Source organism: Athene cunicularia (genome assembly GCF_003259725.1).
Source record: "Athene cunicularia isolate RWA chromosome 11 unlocalized genomic scaffold, athCun1 chr11_part1, whole genome shotgun sequence".
NCBI classification, from domain to species: Eukaryota; Metazoa; Chordata; class Aves; order Strigiformes; family Strigidae; genus Athene; species Athene cunicularia.
This window is the reverse complement of record NW_020799113.1, coordinates 8,285,757-8,305,586: the sequence shown is the minus strand read 5'-3', so window position 1 is coordinate 8,305,586 and position 19,830 is coordinate 8,285,757. Positions and strand designations below refer to the sequence as shown.

Genomic DNA, 19,830 nt, shown 5'->3' with positions numbered 1-19,830 from the left:
ACACACATACATATATATACACACACACATATATATACACACACACATATATATACACACACACATATATATACACACACACATATATATATACACACACACATATATATACACACACACATATATATACACACACATTTAAACTTCATTCTAAACAATGATGCAAAAATTTATTTCTTAGTCCTTATGTTACAATTTTTGACATCTTCACTTTTTGGGTAATTAAAGCTTCTCTTACAGGGCATGATGACAGCTTTAGAAGTGCTGTCCCTTTTCACGCAAAGAAAAAATGCTGGAAAACAGCGAGAGTGTGTGAAATAGTGATGTTCTTTTCCATACATCTTCCTGATGGTTTTAATTTTTCTTGAGGCAGGGACACAAAGAAATGAAAAATGTGATCGAAACTTTATTCTGAGTATTTTTAACACATTTATTTTCCTGTAATGAAGTTCTTGCCAAAACCAAAAAAGTCACTGACAATTTTACACAATATTTTTTCTTTAATACAACAGGAAGAAACTTGCTTTTTGCAAGCCCACTGTAGTTGTCCAAAATACATGGTTTCAGCGGAGCAGCACTAACTTCCCCCTCCTTTTTAGGAAAAGTACAGTGAGAAGACACAGCATGAGTAAAGAGATTAGAAGAGCAGTTTACCATCAATTGCAAAAATCAATAATGCACTACTAATTGTTCACCAAGGAACTGATCCTGTACCCACTGAAGTAAATGCAAATTTTTTCATAGTTGTAAAGACAGTGCTATAGAGTCATAAATAACCATTGCTTAAACAGGAGCTGTTATAATACTGTATCAAAGTTTTTTAAATCCCACACTTCCAATTCAGACAGTAGAGTTCATAGGTTTTAAATACTGAATATTCTGAATAATGAGTAATAAAGCTGTAGGGACCTCAGCCACTGGAGTGAAAATATAGATCCTTTTATTTTTCCCCTAATAGATCAACTATAAGACCATGAGAAGACCACCAAATCAGACTTGCAAATAGTAAAAGGTTGGTTTCTGATGAATGCTATTCATTTTAAATGTAAGTCACCTGCAGTTACAGAGAAGTTATAACTTTGAATTTCAGTCTGCAATATAAACATCAAAACTGGAAATAAAGATTTAAATTAATTGACTTGTCAGAGGTAAAATATTTGTTAATAAACGAGATAAACACAAAAAGATTGAGACTTAGAGGCTACCTAGTAGAGTTGCATATACTACTCTGAGATTTAAAAATAGGTTTTGTCTAGCATTTGGAAATAAGAGTGCAGCCTGTACGCATTCTCAACAAAAACTCTACACCTTAAAAGTCCACATGTGAAGTGAAAGAGTTGCATTTCAGATGAAACAAATAGTCTGATAGGTAAAGTCCTGTATGTTCACAGTTTTCTGCTACAATCCTGGGGTTTATTCAGCACTAGAGCAGAGGCTTTGAAAAAAAGTTACAATATTGAATTCCACTGTGTAAGCCACACACCCAGTCAGTGGTGTGCTTCATTGTCAGGAAATAGTTCCATCTGTAAGACAATTGTCTCAGAAGACTGAATTAGAGTAGCAGATTACTTCAGAGATCCTTTAGCCAATGCATAATGGAGAAAATGAATTGTATATAATTGTATGCAACGTACAAAGTGAACCACGAATATATTGAAATGCTCTGAACAATGATCATCACAGAAAAGCTTTCAATGAAATCAGACACATTCACACACTTTCATCAGCTAAACAGAAGTTATATTCCTAGCTAACCATATTCAGCAACCAACTGGCTACTCACTGTTTGTATGCACTGACCTACAAAATCAGATGATTGAATGTCCCAGCAACCATACACCAAATTTGGGTTGTCAAGGTAGATGCAAACAATTGAATTTCTCAGTGCATGTAGACCCTTCTTGGGCTGATGCACCATTCCACACTGGGATATTAGAAAACTTAGGAAGTGCTATTTTGTGTAAATGAAAAACACAGATGTGTTCATAAAATGGCAGTGGCAGAAGGGTTCTCACTTCAGGCTTCACTGATGGTTCAGAGTGCCAGAGAGGCAAATGTACTAGAGCCCTTCTGGTTCCTGCACAGGAAGAAGTGGCACCTGTAGGAAACAGGAAGAGTGACCAAATGAAGAATACCTGCTTTTTCTCCCTGCCATAGCAGATGTGACCCCTTTAGAAGATCAGTGTAGCTCATCCAGGTGTGGAGATGAGAACTATCACTGGTCCCCATAGAAGGCTATTTTTCTTGCACACACATACCTGAGGTATACGGCCACACTACTGCTGCAGGTTCTCTTTTACTTCTGTCAGCTCCCGTGCTTCTAAGTTGTGCAGGGGGAAAGAAGGAAAATACAGTGACCTGGCAGAGGTAGTGAAGAAAAGAGCCATGTGGATAGGGAAAAGCCATTTACTTTAGCAGCAGCTCCCTGTGCATCCTATCCAAAGTATTTGCAGTTAACCATGGATAGAAAAGTAATGCTAGAATGGAGATTGTAGAGTAGTGCTGGGAAGTGCGTAGGGAGAGAGGCACCAAAGGCCTTCCTCCAGTGTCAATACTAAGCTGTAAATGGATCAGACCCTGAGACATCCAGCTCCTAATAGCAATGTTTGTGACCAGTGATTATTGTCTTATAATGCCCACCATATGTTCTATAAGCACCTGAACCTGCAAGACACTCACATGTATGAAGCATTAAATACACTCAGCAGCACATGTCCATTTTAGTAGAGTCTAGTAGTTTAGACCTATTGAGAACCACCAGTCCTTATCTGATATGCAAAGTGTGTTTGTGTGGAGTTCTTCCCATTTCCACCCTGACTGGGTTTCTCCGTTCATTTCAAATCTTCCTGGGAGAAGTCAAACACTTTTCAGTCTCCCTCCCCCTGTTTAGTATCTTTTCTCAAGTTACGATTAATTCCTTCTCCTGTTGCCTGGGGTTAATGAGTCAGAGATATTTCTTGGGCAGCTTCTTCATCCCATTCACCAGAACAGAACTTCTCTCTCATTTTAAAAAACCCTCCTGTCCTCAAGCACTGTCCCTTACACTAAGGTAAGGAGATATTTGACAACTTGTGCAGACATGAAGTCCTGCTTTTCAGGTGTACTACTACCAATTCTCATTGACATTCCCATAGCCAAGGAGAAAACACAAACACCAAACTGCCACTTTACTGATGGAGAAATGCCTCCTGATACGCCTGGTGGCCTTCATGGACAATAACAGTATCTGACTGCCTCTTTGACCTGCTGGCATTGTCTTGTCAGGCATAGACATCATTCTCTCTGCATTTGATTCTTGATGCACTTTCATGTCATCTGCCACTATAGCCTTGAAGTCCTTTGACACATCAGCACACTGTTTCTTTATTAATTAGACCTGAGAACAATTCACTTAATTTGTGCTTTGACCTGGTTATCCTTAATTTAATAAATTTCTTAAGACAACACTGAAGCATCTGAAGACTCCACAGCATTAAAACTAGAGACCTGTGGGTAGGATAAGCCTGTTCCACTCCTCTCTGTTTTAAGTACATTTCTCAGTTCTCAGAGTGTGTCTCCAATTTCTTGGAATAAGGGTTACTAATTTTGAGGATGTTAAGGTAAGCAGCTGCCACATAACACACTTTTGGTGAAACACACTGCTAAAGATAATCCCTCAATATGATGTCCAAAGTAGAAAAATGCAATCATAGCCTTGTAGAGGGTGGTTACAACTCCTTCTGAAATAGGCAGAAAGGAAATGTACCAGTTTGGAACATTCACTTCACACAAGCCATGCAAAGTATGCCGTGAGTACAGCAGAACTCCCAAACCAGACACCACTGGAGACTGCCTTCCCCTTACTTTCGACTGGAAGTCCATCCCTAAAATATTTGGGTCCCCAATGAAGACAGCAACTGGGAAGAAGAAAGATAAAGATTGTTACTAAGTTCAGTATTCCCTTGTGTAAGACCTTGGAAAGGCAGACAAAGGTCTAGATCACTAAATGAGGTAAGAAGGCATAATTCCCTCAGAGTGGAGAGATCTGTACTATTCCCAAGCCATTTCAGGGTGTGTGTGTGTGTGTGTGTATAGATATATATATATATATATATATATATATAGATAGATAGATAGATAGATAGATAGATATACACACACACACACACACACATATATACACACACCTTTCTTGCCACTTTCAACTTCACGGCTTTTTCTTATATCACCAGGAATTACTCAATCATTTCCCTCCCTGTCTAGCATCTTAGGCTGACTATGTCAAGGCCTAGGACAGTTCTCCAGAAAACATTATAAACTTTAAAATTAAATAATGACTACTTTTTCTAGCTTTACATGGATATTTCTAACTTTACACAAAAAAAAAGTGAAAATTGTGAGTTCCAAAAGTTCCAGAATATCTTAAAATGGCTTGTGCTTACCATTAGAAAGTTTCAAGCTCACTAAAAGTGAAGATTAGCACCTTGACTCTTCTTACCTGGGTTCTCAGCTCAGGACAAATCCTGGGTACCGCTTAATGTCATGGGGATACTGGAAGTAGTCAGCACTCAGTTTTTGAACAGAATCATTTCCCCCTCATTTCTACCAATATGAAAGTCAGTCCAAGACACTATTTTTAAGCAAACAAATTGTTCTATCAATCAGTCACTAAAATCTGGCTGGAGAAGGAGAGCAAGAGAGCTCCTTAACAAGAAACAGTAAGGCTGCTGAGAAATGACTAACAGAAAATCACCACTGTCCTTCAGTTGCTTATTAGTCAGGAATAAAAGGCCTGGTAAAACCCTCACTCCCAGTTTTCCCAGAACTGTTATCTCCTGCTTGTTTCTCACAGGTCATCAATCAAAGTCTGTCCAATTATCACCCCTTTTGCACCATGTTTTTATCTAAATTCCAGGTGTTACCTTTTTTAAAAAAAAAAACAAAACCAACCTATATACTGATCTCTCATACTAGGAAGACTTGTCAGTAATTAACTGTGAAAACAGAAGAAAAGGAAGCCATGTCAGTTTGAGCTAATTGATTGTAACATAGTAACATACAGCATTTGGATGCAGAGCTGTGGTATTTGATCTGCAATCAATTCATGAAATAAGCGAACTTCATTACTCAGAGGCATGTCTCTGCAGATCTATCTTTTAAGTTCTGCCTGCAGCCTTTTCTCTTCCCATTTGTGCTTTCTCCCAAAGAAATGTCTCCAGAGAGTGACATGAAAGCAGTCTAAAATTCTACCTGCATTACTCTGTCTTCCCTCCAATGGAAAGACCACGGAAGCTTTAGTGTCCTACTTGCACAATTTCTTGAAACTTTTCTGATGTTCTAGGTGAGCTATTCTGGCTAAGTCCTGCTCCACTACAGTCACAAATTACACGAAGTGCTTGCTTGAGATTCATTGAAACTCCTCTGGTTACCTGAATAGTTCTTACAGGCTACTAAATATAAATGCAGTGCTATATTTTAAACCTTAGCATTTACTTTTTAATAAACCTGAATAAAGTGTAATGTCCTTGTCAAAGTCATGCTATGAAGGCAATATGCAAATATTAAATACGAGAATAGAGACTAACTGAAAAGTATTAAGTAGAAATTACAAGTAACTGCTGACAGTGCCTGAAAGCTAATGATGCTAATTAATGATATTCCCAGGGAGAGGTCCACAGAAGGAATGGGGAATGCAATAGCACAGGCTTCACTTTTGTGCATTCTTAATTTATATTCATAAGAATTCTATGAAGTCAGAAAATGGCATGCTCTAATTAGGATGGCTAAATAGCAAACAGAAGACAAAGTAAACAAGTAGTGGTACTTTCCTCACAATAAATTCACCAACAGCTTCTTGTATCCATTCAATTAAGCTTGCAATATAAAGGTACCATGCATTTCCCTTTATCAAGGAAACAGACCAAGCGTAAGTTAAATGATCATTTAGTCATGGAGATGGATTCAGTATATTTTAGAACATACGAACATTATGAAAAAACACAGTAGTTTGCATCTGTCTTTAACAGTTCATATACCCGTTCTATAAGCATGTTGCAAGTCAAAGAAGTATCAGGGCTTTTGAATTCCAAGTAATGCAAGAACCTCCAAACAACTTAAAATCTCAACAATGGAGTAGAGGACAGATGAAATAAAGGCTCATTACAAAGTCTGAATGTAAATTAGTAACTCTCTGGACAAGACTAACACCACAGTTTTAAACAACAGTCAGCTAACAAGGTCACTGCAGATACGTCGGTGGTAGGACTTACCAGGAAGTCAGAGCAACACCTCAACTGGGTTTTGATCCAAAAGGAATTTATTCCTCTATAATGCTACCATTTCTGCTTCTCTCTTTCTTTAACCCCGATGAATCACAAAAAATTGCAAGGCAAACCATATCAAAACAATCATATCTCACATGAGGTTGTTTTTAAAATAATGGGAAAATAAACGGAAGTTTCAGGAGATGGTATTTCTTACTATTACACTCAACACAAAAATACATACAGGAAAACAGACATGAGGCAAGCTGTCCAAGAAGTACAAACCCTTTACAAGGGGAAAACGACAGCAGGAAGACAGCCTGGGCATTTTGCCTGAGAAACATTGTATAGACATGAACACTATACTCAGGCAGCTCCCACAGTCAGAAACAGTAGGTACTAGCTCCATACCGTGATCTTTTACTCCAAGAATCCCTTGCTGGAAAAAGCAGAGAAAGATGTGTTATGAAGGATGGCCCAAGTTAAGATGTCATGAGGGACATTACGTCAAGAGCATTGGCTACAATGGAGTTAATCATGTAATCAAGAGGGAAGCGATGACGACATGGAAGCAGCCACAACTCAGAGTGCTGTGCTTCAAAATCATGACTTTGTGCAGTTTTGCTCAATTTGGACATACAAGATTCACAACTGGTACTACAAATAAACCGGGAATACTAAGTTCTTTGACAGTGTTAAAGTCCTCAAGTGGCAAACATCAAAAGTCACTTAACATGTGTACTGATCTCTACTTTGGTTCCCCCATTTGTAATTTTTTCTTGTTCAAACTGATGGATGAACCTAACGCTTTTAATTATTTCCTGGGTATGCCCTTCAGAATTGCATTGCTTTCCCCACATTCAGTACTTCTGTCCAGAGACTCCCTTACTTCATTAAGATGGAAAGTCATTTCAGTCACAAAAAGCCAGAGTAATCGTGTTTTAATCAACTGAAGTGCACACAAGCTGCTACCATCATAAGTACCCCATGACACAAATGCAGCACAATACCACGTTGCCTGCTGCCTATGGGATAAACTGCAGATTTGCCGGGTTTAGAAATATGAAGCAAACAGTTCCACTTACATTCAGTGCCTACCTCTCTGAAGCTGACTCAGATTGAAAAGCACAAGATCAATATGAACTAATTCAGTTTGTGCACAATACTAGCACAGGACTGGGGAAAAGGAGGGTATTTTGGGGAAGTATTCTACTAAACTACAACTGCTTCATAGTAAGCCCCAAGTTGGAGTTCAAAGTTCCTCAAATAGATAGCATTTAAACCACTAAAAATTGCATGCCTATAAATGGTAGGATAGCATTTAAACTAGTAAAAATTGCATGTCTGACAATGGTAGGATTGAAACAAAAAGCTAAGAACTCAGGAAGAACGAGTTACCTGATTTACAAAGGAACTCACATATGAAAGAAGGACCATAAAAAGATTAAAAAACCCTAACCCTCAGTAGCTTACTAAACTTCTCATGCCTTCCCAAAAGAGAGAAAAAAGAAGCTTTTAACTCAGAGTCATGCTTAACTACTTCAGAGCTCCAAAGGACTATTTTGGAGACTGGGAAATAGCCACATTCTATCCATCCCCCTCTGTGCAAAGGAAATAACCAGCAAACCTGCCTGTTAAGTCTTCACTCCTTTAAATGATCAAGATGAACTTAAAACAAATAAATAAATCAGGTTCTTTGCCACAAAGCAGAACAGGAGATCACTGTCCCATACCAGGACCATGGAGGCATAAGAACATAAAGAAGGTTTAACATTTGCACAGCAAACAAACGTTGTTTTATTTTACTGCACTCAAAAGTGAAGTATTTTTTCTATAAATCTTACTTTAAATACAGTATATTTTTATTAGAATAAGATGCAATCCTGTCAGATGTTGCTGTTAATGAACATCCCTCTGAAAAGTATTAAATCCCAGCTAGATTTTCCCTGTAAGAGGGTTGGGTTGGTTTTTTTTTTAGGATCAGCATTCCTGGCAAGGACAATGGTAAAGTGATAGAACACAAGTTTCAAATTGAGATCAATTAAAATGGAGTTAATCAAATGCAGACATTCTTGTTTCTGGAAACACTACAAGCTTAGCTTTTGTTACACCCTCAAAACTGCTGGATCACAGAGTCAGAGCAGAGACTGAAAATTCTTTATACAGGGAAAGAAAGATGAAGGGAAGAAAATTATTGCAAAGATTAGAAGCATGAATATTAAGAGTAGGAAAAGTATTTTTAAAAAAAGGTGACTGTAAGCATTAGCCAAAAACAGAGATTATAGACAGCACTGAAGAGGAGCCAATAACTGCACTTGGAGAAATACTAACATCACACCATACAAGAAAAAGAACTACTCTCAAGTTAACAGTCCTTGTTCTCTATCATGGCTATAAAAATCAGGGCTCCCCTGGAACACACACCACCTAGCAGGGGCAAAAATATGTCATTCTCACAGTGAGGTTCTTCAAGAAGTTGCAGCTTTATATTGCATGCAGCCCACAATGATGCTTACTGAAGGGTAAGCTGAGCTGCTTACTCTCAGCAGCTCAGTCCCCAAGCCTACTGGGCCAGCTTTACCCAAGCTGGAAATGTTTCTACAGCCCACAGTTCACTGACACATGGCATGTTAAGGATACGCACATCCAACTGCCTGGACAGCATGTAAGCGAGAATCCAATACATCCAGATGTGCAGCAGAATCTGGGCTTCAAAACCCCAGACTTCAGTGGATAAACTGTATCTCACTACTTGAGCAACCAGCTGCAATGTGGTGAACTGAACATCATGATCAGAAGTCAGATACCTGCATTCTATCTAGACATTACTAAAGACTCCCTGTATGAGTCTGGATTTAAATTTTTCAGAGTAGAATTTGACCAGTAACATGAGGGTTTCAGACAACCCATATTTGAGTTTGTAATTGAAAACATGATAACCTAAAAATCAGATCAGTTTGGCAAATGCAGCTACTAACCTCTGCTTCTGGCATGTGAAAAGCTGGAATAGTAAAATAACTTACTATGCTTTGTGATGTAAAGTAAAAAAAAAAACAACAAATCACTACATGGTGCATACTGTAGCAATGGATATCAGAATAAAGTATTACAGTAACATCTAATTTTTTTCCAGATTACAAATGAGTTACCCATTAATTCACTCTTATAATTCATACACAAATAAAATAACTCTTGTCATATATATAATTATTTTGCCACGAACACAAAAAGCTGACATAGAAGTGAAAGGTGCTATGGAGACTGTGTTTGACTGCTTTCATTTCAAGAATGACAGACAGGTTCTTAGGTCAAATTGCAGGAGGCTGAAGGTTTTCCTGCATGCAACTTGTCATTCATAAAGAATACAGTAAAATTTGTTTGTGTTGTCTTTACCATTGCAACAATTAGTGTTAAACAGACATGAAAACAGACACTCTTTGCCTCAGAAATACATGAGTTCACAAGTTTCTGTAAAACATGATGATGCGTATCGTGTCACTAAGCATTTAGCTTTGACAAGGGCTTGGCAGTGTATCATTTACCCAAAGCATTCACTGTAAAAGTTTACTCATCTGTGGGAAATGACACGGCATACTTGGAGCTTCACTGGGGACTCAAAGAGGCTAAATTATACAGATTCACTGTATAGGTTTGCTTGTTTCTCGATGCACAATTTAAAATGGGCTACAGCTTTGCTAAGCCTTCTGTACTTTGCCTCATTAATTTAATCTGTATTAAACTAAGGTACTGTGTGTGTAGCTTAGATGGGCACTTTTGCGAAGATTTTCCCTAATAAAAAACCTATACATTTTAGATATAGAAAGGATATTTACATAGCATACAATTAGAACAGATAAACACATATCATTTGTTCTATTAATTAGGCCTCAATTTCAAAATAAAAGCATTTTCTAACAAGAGGTTTATATATTTTAGAAGTTTCCTATATATACAAAAGCAAATTTATAATGGTAGCAATCTTTAAAATTACTAAATTTCTTTAATAATTTCATTCAAATATGTAAACAAACTGACACCAGAGTAAGGTGAGATTAGAAGTGGGCAGTTTTTTCATACTGTACAAGCTAAGAATTTATTTTAAAATGACAAAAAAAAAACTGGAAAGAGATTATCTGACGTATTTTGAAGAAAATCCTTTTCAAACTAAGAATTTGTCATGCTAATCGGAATTCTGAGTACTAGTCTATTATTCATTCTGTTAAGTACGTGTTGTTGCCTTTGAGTAAAGGCCTAAGACAGACACATGTGGATAGGACACTTGCCACAGATGTTCATGCAATGATAGTAACAGCCGTCCCAGAGTATATTTCACCAATCAGTTAGGATGAAGCAAACAAGTATACACTGCTCACAGAAGCCCATTAAGGGATGGAGTCACAGACACAGACTTGAAGTTATCATTTTTATTAAAAAATATTTTAGCTGTAGTGTAGTCTCAGAACAGAGCAAAACACCGGAGGCAAACCAAAATTAGGTCTTGAAGCAGAGACAGAGGAGAAGGCAAAGAGGCAAAGCGATATAATATTACATAGGGAAGATGAAGGCCATTTTATTGTATTGCTAGTAGCAAAAAAAAAAAAAAAAAAAAAAAAAAAAAGCTCACAATGGGTTTGACTGTATGGTAGTACTGGATGAAGCACAAGGCTCCTATTTCATGAAAGACAACAAAAGCAGACATAAAACATAGGCCAAGCTCAGATCTGGAAAATCACAGTTCCACAAAGGGAAGAGAAAAGAACATCATGAAAACTGACATAAACGATGTACAATTGATAGAATGACTCTGTCTCCCAGCTATTCTCTGTTTGAGCACTATTGAGATGTTGGTCATCGTCATGTCTGGCACCAAACATTTAATGATCACTAACTTTGCCCGGGTGCAAGAGACATCAGTGATTTAATTTATGGGGAAAAAAAAAATATACCAACACAAAAAACCACAATAAAAAAAACCCACAAAAACCCAAAACACCTACTGTTTTGGCAATAACATCTGAGTGCTGGTAAATAACACAGATAGTAAAGATGTAACGTAACATTAAATTTAGACTTTGATTAGTATAGTAGATCTGTACAACATAATTTCCCAAGTTGACTGCACTTCAGAGGTTTTTTGCCATGTAGCTTTAAATCTGAAGTGACAGACTGTATCATGAGAAAGACAGCTAAAAGAAGCCAACTTTAGAAGTCATAAATTCAGAAAACATTGAAGAGATTGGCAAGTGCTTCACCAAACATTTACATTAAACATGAATTGTTGTTCTGATTACATCTTAAAGCCAGTAAATGAAAAATCATTTTTTTAAACAGTTAGTCATCCCCTACTAGCATTTCATTTTTAAAGCACACCATATCAGTGCAAAGCATTAATCTCTCAAATTACCTTTATGAAACAATTCTACAAAAACATAATTAACCACAAAAAAAAGAGATAGGCCTCATACCTGCTTTTTGCATTTTTGTGGGGTTTTTTAATATAATTATTATTCATAACAGATACATACCAACTTTAACAGGTAATTACACAAAGTGTGTGGTTTTGCTAAAAGCTATCACTGCTCTCAATGAAGTCAGGACAAGTGACCACAACTAAACAAATGGGGAGAAAAATAACTAACCGTAACTTTTATGTTACAATTTGGACACAGCAAACGTTCTCCTAATTTTTTCATCTAAATCTGTCCAAAGTAATTGCTCAGTTTTCCAATAAGAGACCAAGTCTTTTCTTGCCTATTTAAATTTTCAACTGTGAAAAGCTAAAAATGCTTTCAGAAAGGGAGTAGATTTGTAGACATTGTATGATCTGATCTTTTGGGGAGGGTTGCACAACCATTCTCCTATCTTACACTGGTACGCATAACTAGTTCACAGCAGGAGAAATATTTAAATATGTAAATTCTCTCCTGTCCATGTTTGCAGTATTAACAGCCAAAGTAAATCTCCAAGATCCATGACAGCAGACAAGGCATGACTTAACACCACTCAATCCAGTTTAAAGAAAGACCAAAAATTAAATACTTGAGAGGAATAAATTGGTATTGAACCTAACGGTGGCTGTTGTCTGCAATAACATTATTATCAGAATTACTAAGTGCATTATATTACACATACACAAGAAACCAAAAGACATCCACAGAAAGTAAGCAGAATTGAGCAATCCACACCACCAGACTAAATTTACCTGTATTAAATTTTCAAAACTGTACCTGACACATTATTTCTGCCTATAAAAGAAGCAACAGCACAACAATATTCTGCATTTATAAGGAAAATAATATTCTATATCAAGCTCTACTACAAGAAAGCCTAAAGCAGAAGTTAAGCAACTACTCTAACCAGCTATTAATGATACCTTAAAAGGGAAGAGGCCAAGCAGTCAATGCAAATCTAGCTCAAGCAGCTTAAAGTTACACCTTTAAGGTTAGAAAAAAAAAAAAAAGTGTTTACATTTGCTGACAAACAGAATGTTTGCAGCTAAACATTTTTGAGAAGCAGATATGAAAAGGCTTAAGACTCCTTCTAGAACATGTCTGGAACTTATTTTTGATGAAGTAAAAATAATATGCCCTTTGCTTTTCATAGGCACAGAATCACAATATCCCCATCCACCTTGAGTTTATTGCTAACAAATTGCTGCAGTGGAATTAAAGCTCAAACATGAGCCAGAAGAGTAATGAGTACTGCTAGATGAGCTCTAGCATAGAAATAACCATAGCAATTTTACTCACTCTACTACAAACACTAATTTGTAGATCTGATTTTAAAAAAACAAACAAAACAAAAACAAAACACACAATTGATCATGTGAATTGGACTTGCTGCTTTAAGGGCAATAAGGTACAACGTGAAGTATCCACACACATTGTTTTTGAGAGCTTTCACAGTACTATGAAAATTAATCTGATGGGACTGAGCCACCCCAGTGATGCTTTCATTTATAACACTTTGCAATACATTTACCTGTAATTGTCCTTGTCAAAACACCTGTGGATTCATAATGCAGACTTATTAAACTGAAGCCTTCAAGCAACTGAAGTTCTTAAGCAACAGTAACAGTGACGATTAGCAGTTCTCTAAGTTGAAAAGCCCCAAACTAATTTAATAATTAAAAAATGTTTTCCATTATACATTCCTGTATTATTAACTTATACTTAACAGAGGTTAGGAACAGTAAAGAGATCCTACACATCGGCTAAAGCTGCCTTCCAGGATTTTCACATCTTCATTATAATGTTTTCAGGTAGACATCACTGTAGAAGCCAGACGATTTAGCAAAACACAATTCTGTATTGTTTTCTCTCTAAAAATCTGCAAACATTACCTGACTTGCATGTAAGTCCACTGTGTGTTGCTGTGGCTTTACAGCAAAGGACAGGACTTCACTGAAAGCTATTACAATGATTAACTGCCATACTAGCCAAAGCTGGGCCGGGGGTGTAATCCACAGAACGTTAGGCAGATAGACAAACAATAGCCTTTTTTTAGAGCTTTAACCTGTGATAACAGATTTCAGCTGCTTCTCGTTCTGCTACTGGCCTTTCAGCTGAGGTTAAGCCATCACTTTTCTCCATCTCAGTTTCCCCATCTGTAAAAGGGAGGTAAAGACATTCACTCCATTTCACAGTTGTTATGATATCTACAAGTATCTATAACAAGAGGTGTTCTTATTATAAAATACACACTAATTATGATTCATCATTGGTCTAGTTATCATCGCATTAACAGAAATGTTCTTGTTTTCCTTTTAGTTACTGCAAGGATACACTGTTATCAGTCCAGCAAAAATGAAACTAATGTTTTTATTTTTACTAAATAATGACTTTAATTTCTTTCTTTGTTTAGGGATAAAATATAACATGGGATTCCAGCAACAAAAAAAAGTAAGTTTTCAGAAGTACATAAGGAAAAATTGTACCCAATATTCTGAGTATGGCATACAGATAGTGATGGCTCAGATAAGGCCACTAAACTGGAGATGAAACATTGAAAAGGAAAGATGCATCAAAGCCTTTCCATGAAGTGCAAATTTTCCTTTTACGATATGAATTCGATAAGCTATGCAACTTTAGTTTTATGAGTTTTTTCCTAGACTGGATATTGCTAAAAGATACTGTGAAATTTGCATATATTAATATTCCTGTATAAAACCGTATTGATCAAATGAATGTCTTGAGACACCTAAAAACAGGCTAAAAAAAAAAATACTGGTGAAATTCCTCCATCTAGTGGCTGTTAGCACACTCACAGCAGCAGTGAATGGCCGCGGTGGGCTGTCACTATTTCACAGTTAAAGGGCAAGTGCAAGATATGCAGAGGAACAAGTGCAGCTGCCAACTGTTACCCAAATGCCATTGCCACTGAAATCAGTGTGATGTGACTGACATCAGTCCATCTCTACAGCTCCAGCCTGACCTTCTGGATGAAGAGTTACACTGACAAAAGACATTCAAATCATGGCATTTGAGTTTCAAAAATTGTAGGTTCATCATCGTCATCATTAAAGGTGCAGATATCTAAGAAGCCTGAATTTGATAACCTTGAAATATCAGCCACATCATGGATAAATAAGATTGAAGTTCAGCCATGCTGTAAAGGGTAATATTTAGAAATTCATCTGATATTTTACATAGACAATAACTTTAATACACTTTGACTACTGGAAACAACCTCTGAAGATAAGAGTACAACAATCACTCCCAACAACTGACTACACAGTGCCTTGCATGACAAATTATCAGTTGGTTTCCCAGTCTGCACATCATATACCACCTCCACTACCAGAACTGCCAGCAAAACATTTTAGAAGCCTAAGTTCTGCAAGAACTTGCACAGTACTCTCAAAATTGTAATATTGATCTGTTCTGTTTGAGTTTTGTGTAATAGTGACCAATTTAAATGTCACCTACAAAATACTTTATTTTTTTTTTATTCTTTTGTCACCAATACTTCTTGTAATAATTACCGAGTCTTTTTTGAGACCTTAAAGGAGGATGTGGCAAGATAAAACCTTCACAATGGCACAAGTTTAAGATACCTATAGTATCACATTTTTCAGCCAACAGGAGACTTGTAAAATCACTATTACAATTAAGATTTAACCCGCTACCTTGAAAGAGCATGACCTTACTAATCCCCATACTGTACACCTTAAAATTCATCCAGTATCTTATTTTTGAAGCCATTTTTAAATACTAGTAGTGAGCAAATAAAGACTGAAAATCAGAAAGGTACAATTTATAAAAGCTTTAAATAAACATTCAGCAACTACATCTACTTCCTATGTTGAAGCACTCTCCAGTGGTTCACATGCCACTCAGCTCCCAGGTGAGTTCTCAAAAGTTAAACAGTGTCCAGAACGTCATTTTAGTCTTAGGGTCGTAGACATGTAGACACGGATTTCAATCAGGTGCTTTGAGAAGCAGGAAGTAACGGAGCACATCTGTGCTGTATGCCAAAAGTATTAACCAGTGAGATCCACCTAATGAAAAAAAGAGCAGGTCCCAGACACCCCTTAGCCACAGACCTGCTTTACTTTATTTTCACTTGCCTAGTCCCAGCCACAGCTTCATTCCCACCCCTTACAGCTTCTCACCAAGCCTCAGTTGCTTTGGTCCCAGGCTCACCTCATCCAAGCCTCCCTTTGGGGTCTCTATTCATGCTGCTCTCGCCAAACCCACTTTGCTGCAAAGCCTCCATGTTCTCCCTGCAGTCCTTTCTGCTCCCCTCTTCCCACTCTTGCTCCTTCTACATCTTCACTCCATTTTACAAACACTACTAACCTTCCTTCCCTGTCAGGCTTCACTCTGTGCACAACTGCCCTCACTGCAAAGGTAAACTACTGAAAGAGGGATGGGAGAAAAACAGATTTGTGTGACAACAGGCAGGCTGGAGTAATTAAGTCCTCAAAAATACTCAGACACCTTCTGTGGAAATTTCAAACACAACAGATCTAAGACAAAAGCATCTATCAAAGTCTGGGTACAGGTACCACCTAAAATACAGTTAAATCCAAGTCTGAACTGGAATTTGCCAGTTCAGGCTCATCTCAGTGTTTGAACTTCATGTAAGCGCAGAATATGACGATGAGAGGAAAGTGCATGGCTGTGACACAGGCACAGCATGGAGGACGTACAGCAATGCGAAATCGTTGTACAATTCACTGAACTCAGAGTGTATGAAAGATCCACATTAAGTTGTGCAAGCTATTAATAGTGACAAACACTCTCCCGTTTACTAACATCTTTAATCTATTTTTCCCCATCAGGACTGCATTTCCAGCAATAACCAGGATAGAAGATTAAGGAAAAATACTGCAGACGGAGTGGCAACAGTAGAGCAGAGTGATTCATTACACCTATCTGAAAACGTGCCCACTAAACTTCAAAGCACAGACAGAAGGCAAAGCAACATAATGTTTGCAATGAAAGATCAACTGGAAGGTGAAGAAATTAATTCCATCAGGCTCCATAAACGGAGGAGGAGATTTATAATTAAAAAGAGCCCAATTCTAATTTCCATGAACAGCTCCATTCTCAACCTGCCCACACTTAAATCTGAGGATAGAAACAACAACAAGTGGAAAAGTCTCTATCAGATCCAAAGAGAAAGAAAGCGGATTATGAGGGAAACTTGTTCTAAATACAAGAGTAATAATAGAAGAATAATCACTCCTTATCATGTTTCTAGAATATTTGTAGAAGATAAATACAGAGTTTTATACTGTGAAGTGCCAAAAGCCGGCTGCTCGAACTGGAAACGGGTGCTCATGGTTCTTAACGGCCTGGCTTCTTCCACAAAAGATATACAGCACAACACAGTGCACTATGGAAACTATTTAAAAAGATTGGATGGGTTTGATCACAAAGGAATTTACCATAGGCTCAACACCTACACAAAGATGCTTTTTATTCGTGAACCTTTTGAAAAGCTGGTATCTGCATTTCGGGACAAGTTTGAACATCCAAACAACTACTACCACCCAGTTTTTGGAAAAGCCATCATTTCCAGATACCGTGTCAATGCCACCAAAGAAGCATTAAGGACAGGCTCTGGAGTCAAATTTAAAGAGTTCATTCAGTATCTCCTGGATGTACACAGGCCAGTGGGTATGGATATCCACTGGGATCATGTCAATAGGCTTTGCAGCCCATGTTTAATAGACTACGACTTTGTTGGGAAATTTGAAAGTATGGAAGAAGATGCAAACTTTTTCTTGCACTTAATCGGTGCTCCACAAAATTTAACTTTCCCCAAGTTTAAAGATAGGCACTCCAATGAAGAAAGAACTACCACTAAAATTACACAACAGTATTTTGCACAGCTTTCTCCTTCTCAACGACAACGAAGCTATGACTTTTACTATATGGATTACTTGATGTTTAACTACTCAAAACCTTTTGAAGATTTATATTGATTTGAGAGCTGGGACATTTTCACAGTCATATCAGTTGAATTGCATAGCAAATCCAAGTGGCTTCTGTTTATATATACTTGTCTTAGTAAACAACTGGTTGAAGAGCAGGAAGAAACCTAAAGCAGAACACAAATGGCTAGTGATGTTTACACCTTCACCTTAATTGCCTCCTTTTTCAAATCATATTTTTTCTATAATTTCTCCATATGAAATGTATGTACATATATGTATAATATGTCAGGGCTCCCAAATAAAGCACATAATTTTCCATGCTGGTGTGGCCTGTGTTTGGACTGAGAGAATGGTTTGAAACTGGGAAAACATGGCTGACTTTCAAGCTCTTTTAGAAAAATTAGAAAATAGAAAAACTATTTAGAAAAATAAGTGTCAAAGTGACAGAGTAGGTAGAAAAAAAATACTATTTATAGTTCCTCGAAATCTGCAACATGTGAAGACATACACTAACCAGACACTATGGTCACAGATTGCTATTTCCTGATATTCAAAAGTCTCTCACACTTACACTGTTCAGAAACACACTGGTGAAAACAACTAATGCTTAATGACCATGTGAGTGCAGTATTAAACCAGATGTTGCAACTCAGAGTAAAGATGTGTTCCCCCCCTCCAATATTTCCCTTATGGCACATTTATCTGCAAAAAGATAAAATGCAGGCGGACATTTGCATCTCTATAAATGTTATTAAGATTCTTTTAATCCTTTGCATTAACATAAATCTCTAGTTTAATCTTCATAGTCACCAGGAATATCAAATCTTTCCTTCACAATAACAAGCAAAAATAAATGCAACTTCTTGCCCATCAGGGTAGTTCTTTTCATTGCTGCAAACAATTTACACTTGTTTATTTCAGTAACAATTAGATCTGACTTCACACACAAAAATATTCCAGGTGCTTTAGATCAGTTGTTCATTTACTATACTTAAGAGAAGGCTTGCTTTCATCTCTAGCAGAAATCTCTTATGAAAATCAAATACTTGACCTTCCACTGTTTTTATAAACCTTCACACTAATTCTGTATACAGTATCCTTGTTTACCTTGTCATTTAACCACTTGAAATGATGACATTTAAATATGCCATATTGGAACAAGTCTCAAACTCTACCACAATGCCAAACTTGAACTCCTCAGTAATTTTTAGAGTTTGTATTTCACAACCAAGAATTCCACCACAACTGGCACTGTACAAATGTACAAAGACCCACGAAGAAACATTTGTTTCAAGCAGTTTCACATTTACAAGGTTCAGATCCTCATACAGATAGTTTCAAGCATCATAAGTAGTGGCATTGCAGTTTCCCAGAAACATCCAATATGTTTTTTTGTTGTTTTATTTATTTAAATATGGAAAAAATTGTTTTAAAACACCTTGTATGGAAAGCTTTACTGACAAATACTTCACACATCATGTCTGACACCAGACTTTCATTTTTTGTTCAGAGAAAGACTGTTTGCATTAGAAAGGTAATGTGGAACTTACATCGTTCCATGAAACCCGTTATCGTTCCTGGTCTGCCCAAGCGTGTCATCACTGCCTTGCTGCTGGAGCTAACCACCTACCACACCTTCCCACCCCCTCAGATACTTGTTGATCTGCTCACACGACTAGGGAACAGCCTTTTAACTTGCAGTAATTTTTCTGCTGGGTCAGCTCAGATCAGCTGTAACAGGCTGGGGGCTATTCCCCTGGGCTGCTCTGCCAACAGGTAAGCATGGCAGGCAACCTCACGCAGGAGCACCCAGGGGAAAAGAAGACACATTAATCACTTCTGAGTGCAGAGAGAAGAGAACATTGATTCTGATAGTGGTGGGATTTATCAGGGGGGTGGTGAGGAGGCATAGACAAGACCACCACTAGGAATTTGAGTTTCGTCATCCTTAACATTTAATGCTATTAAGTGCTCCAAGAAGTGACAGCACTCTAATTGATTCAATTGATTTGCCTGTAGTTACGGAAATCCCAAAGAGTCACCAACACAAAGAAAGGATCTAATAGATATTGGAGCCCCCAGAGCTTCTATTTCAGGGTCTGATCTTGCAAGCAGGTCAGTGTCCCAGAGCACAGTGTGTTATTACAGCTCCTGCAGACTAGGGCTGAACTCATTCAAGTCAGCAGGTGAACTTCCACCGAG

General features: G+C 37.5%; 1 protein-coding gene across 1 annotated transcript in view; it reads left to right on the top strand.

The window, feature by feature from the left end:
* CHST8 (carbohydrate sulfotransferase 8) overlaps positions 1–17,927 on the top strand; it is a 148,038-nt gene extending 130,111 nt beyond the window's left edge. Inside the window, exons 2-3 of the mRNA XM_026856542.1 lie at positions 14,106–14,143; positions 16,528–17,927. Of these exons, the coding sequence (XP_026712343.1) occupies positions 14,106–14,143; positions 16,528–17,676 (1,187 nt within the window). The 3' untranslated portion in view covers positions 17,677–17,927. The remainder of the gene's footprint in view (positions 1–14,105; positions 14,144–16,527) is intronic.
* The last annotated feature ends 1,903 nt before the right edge of the window (positions 17,928–19,830 follow it).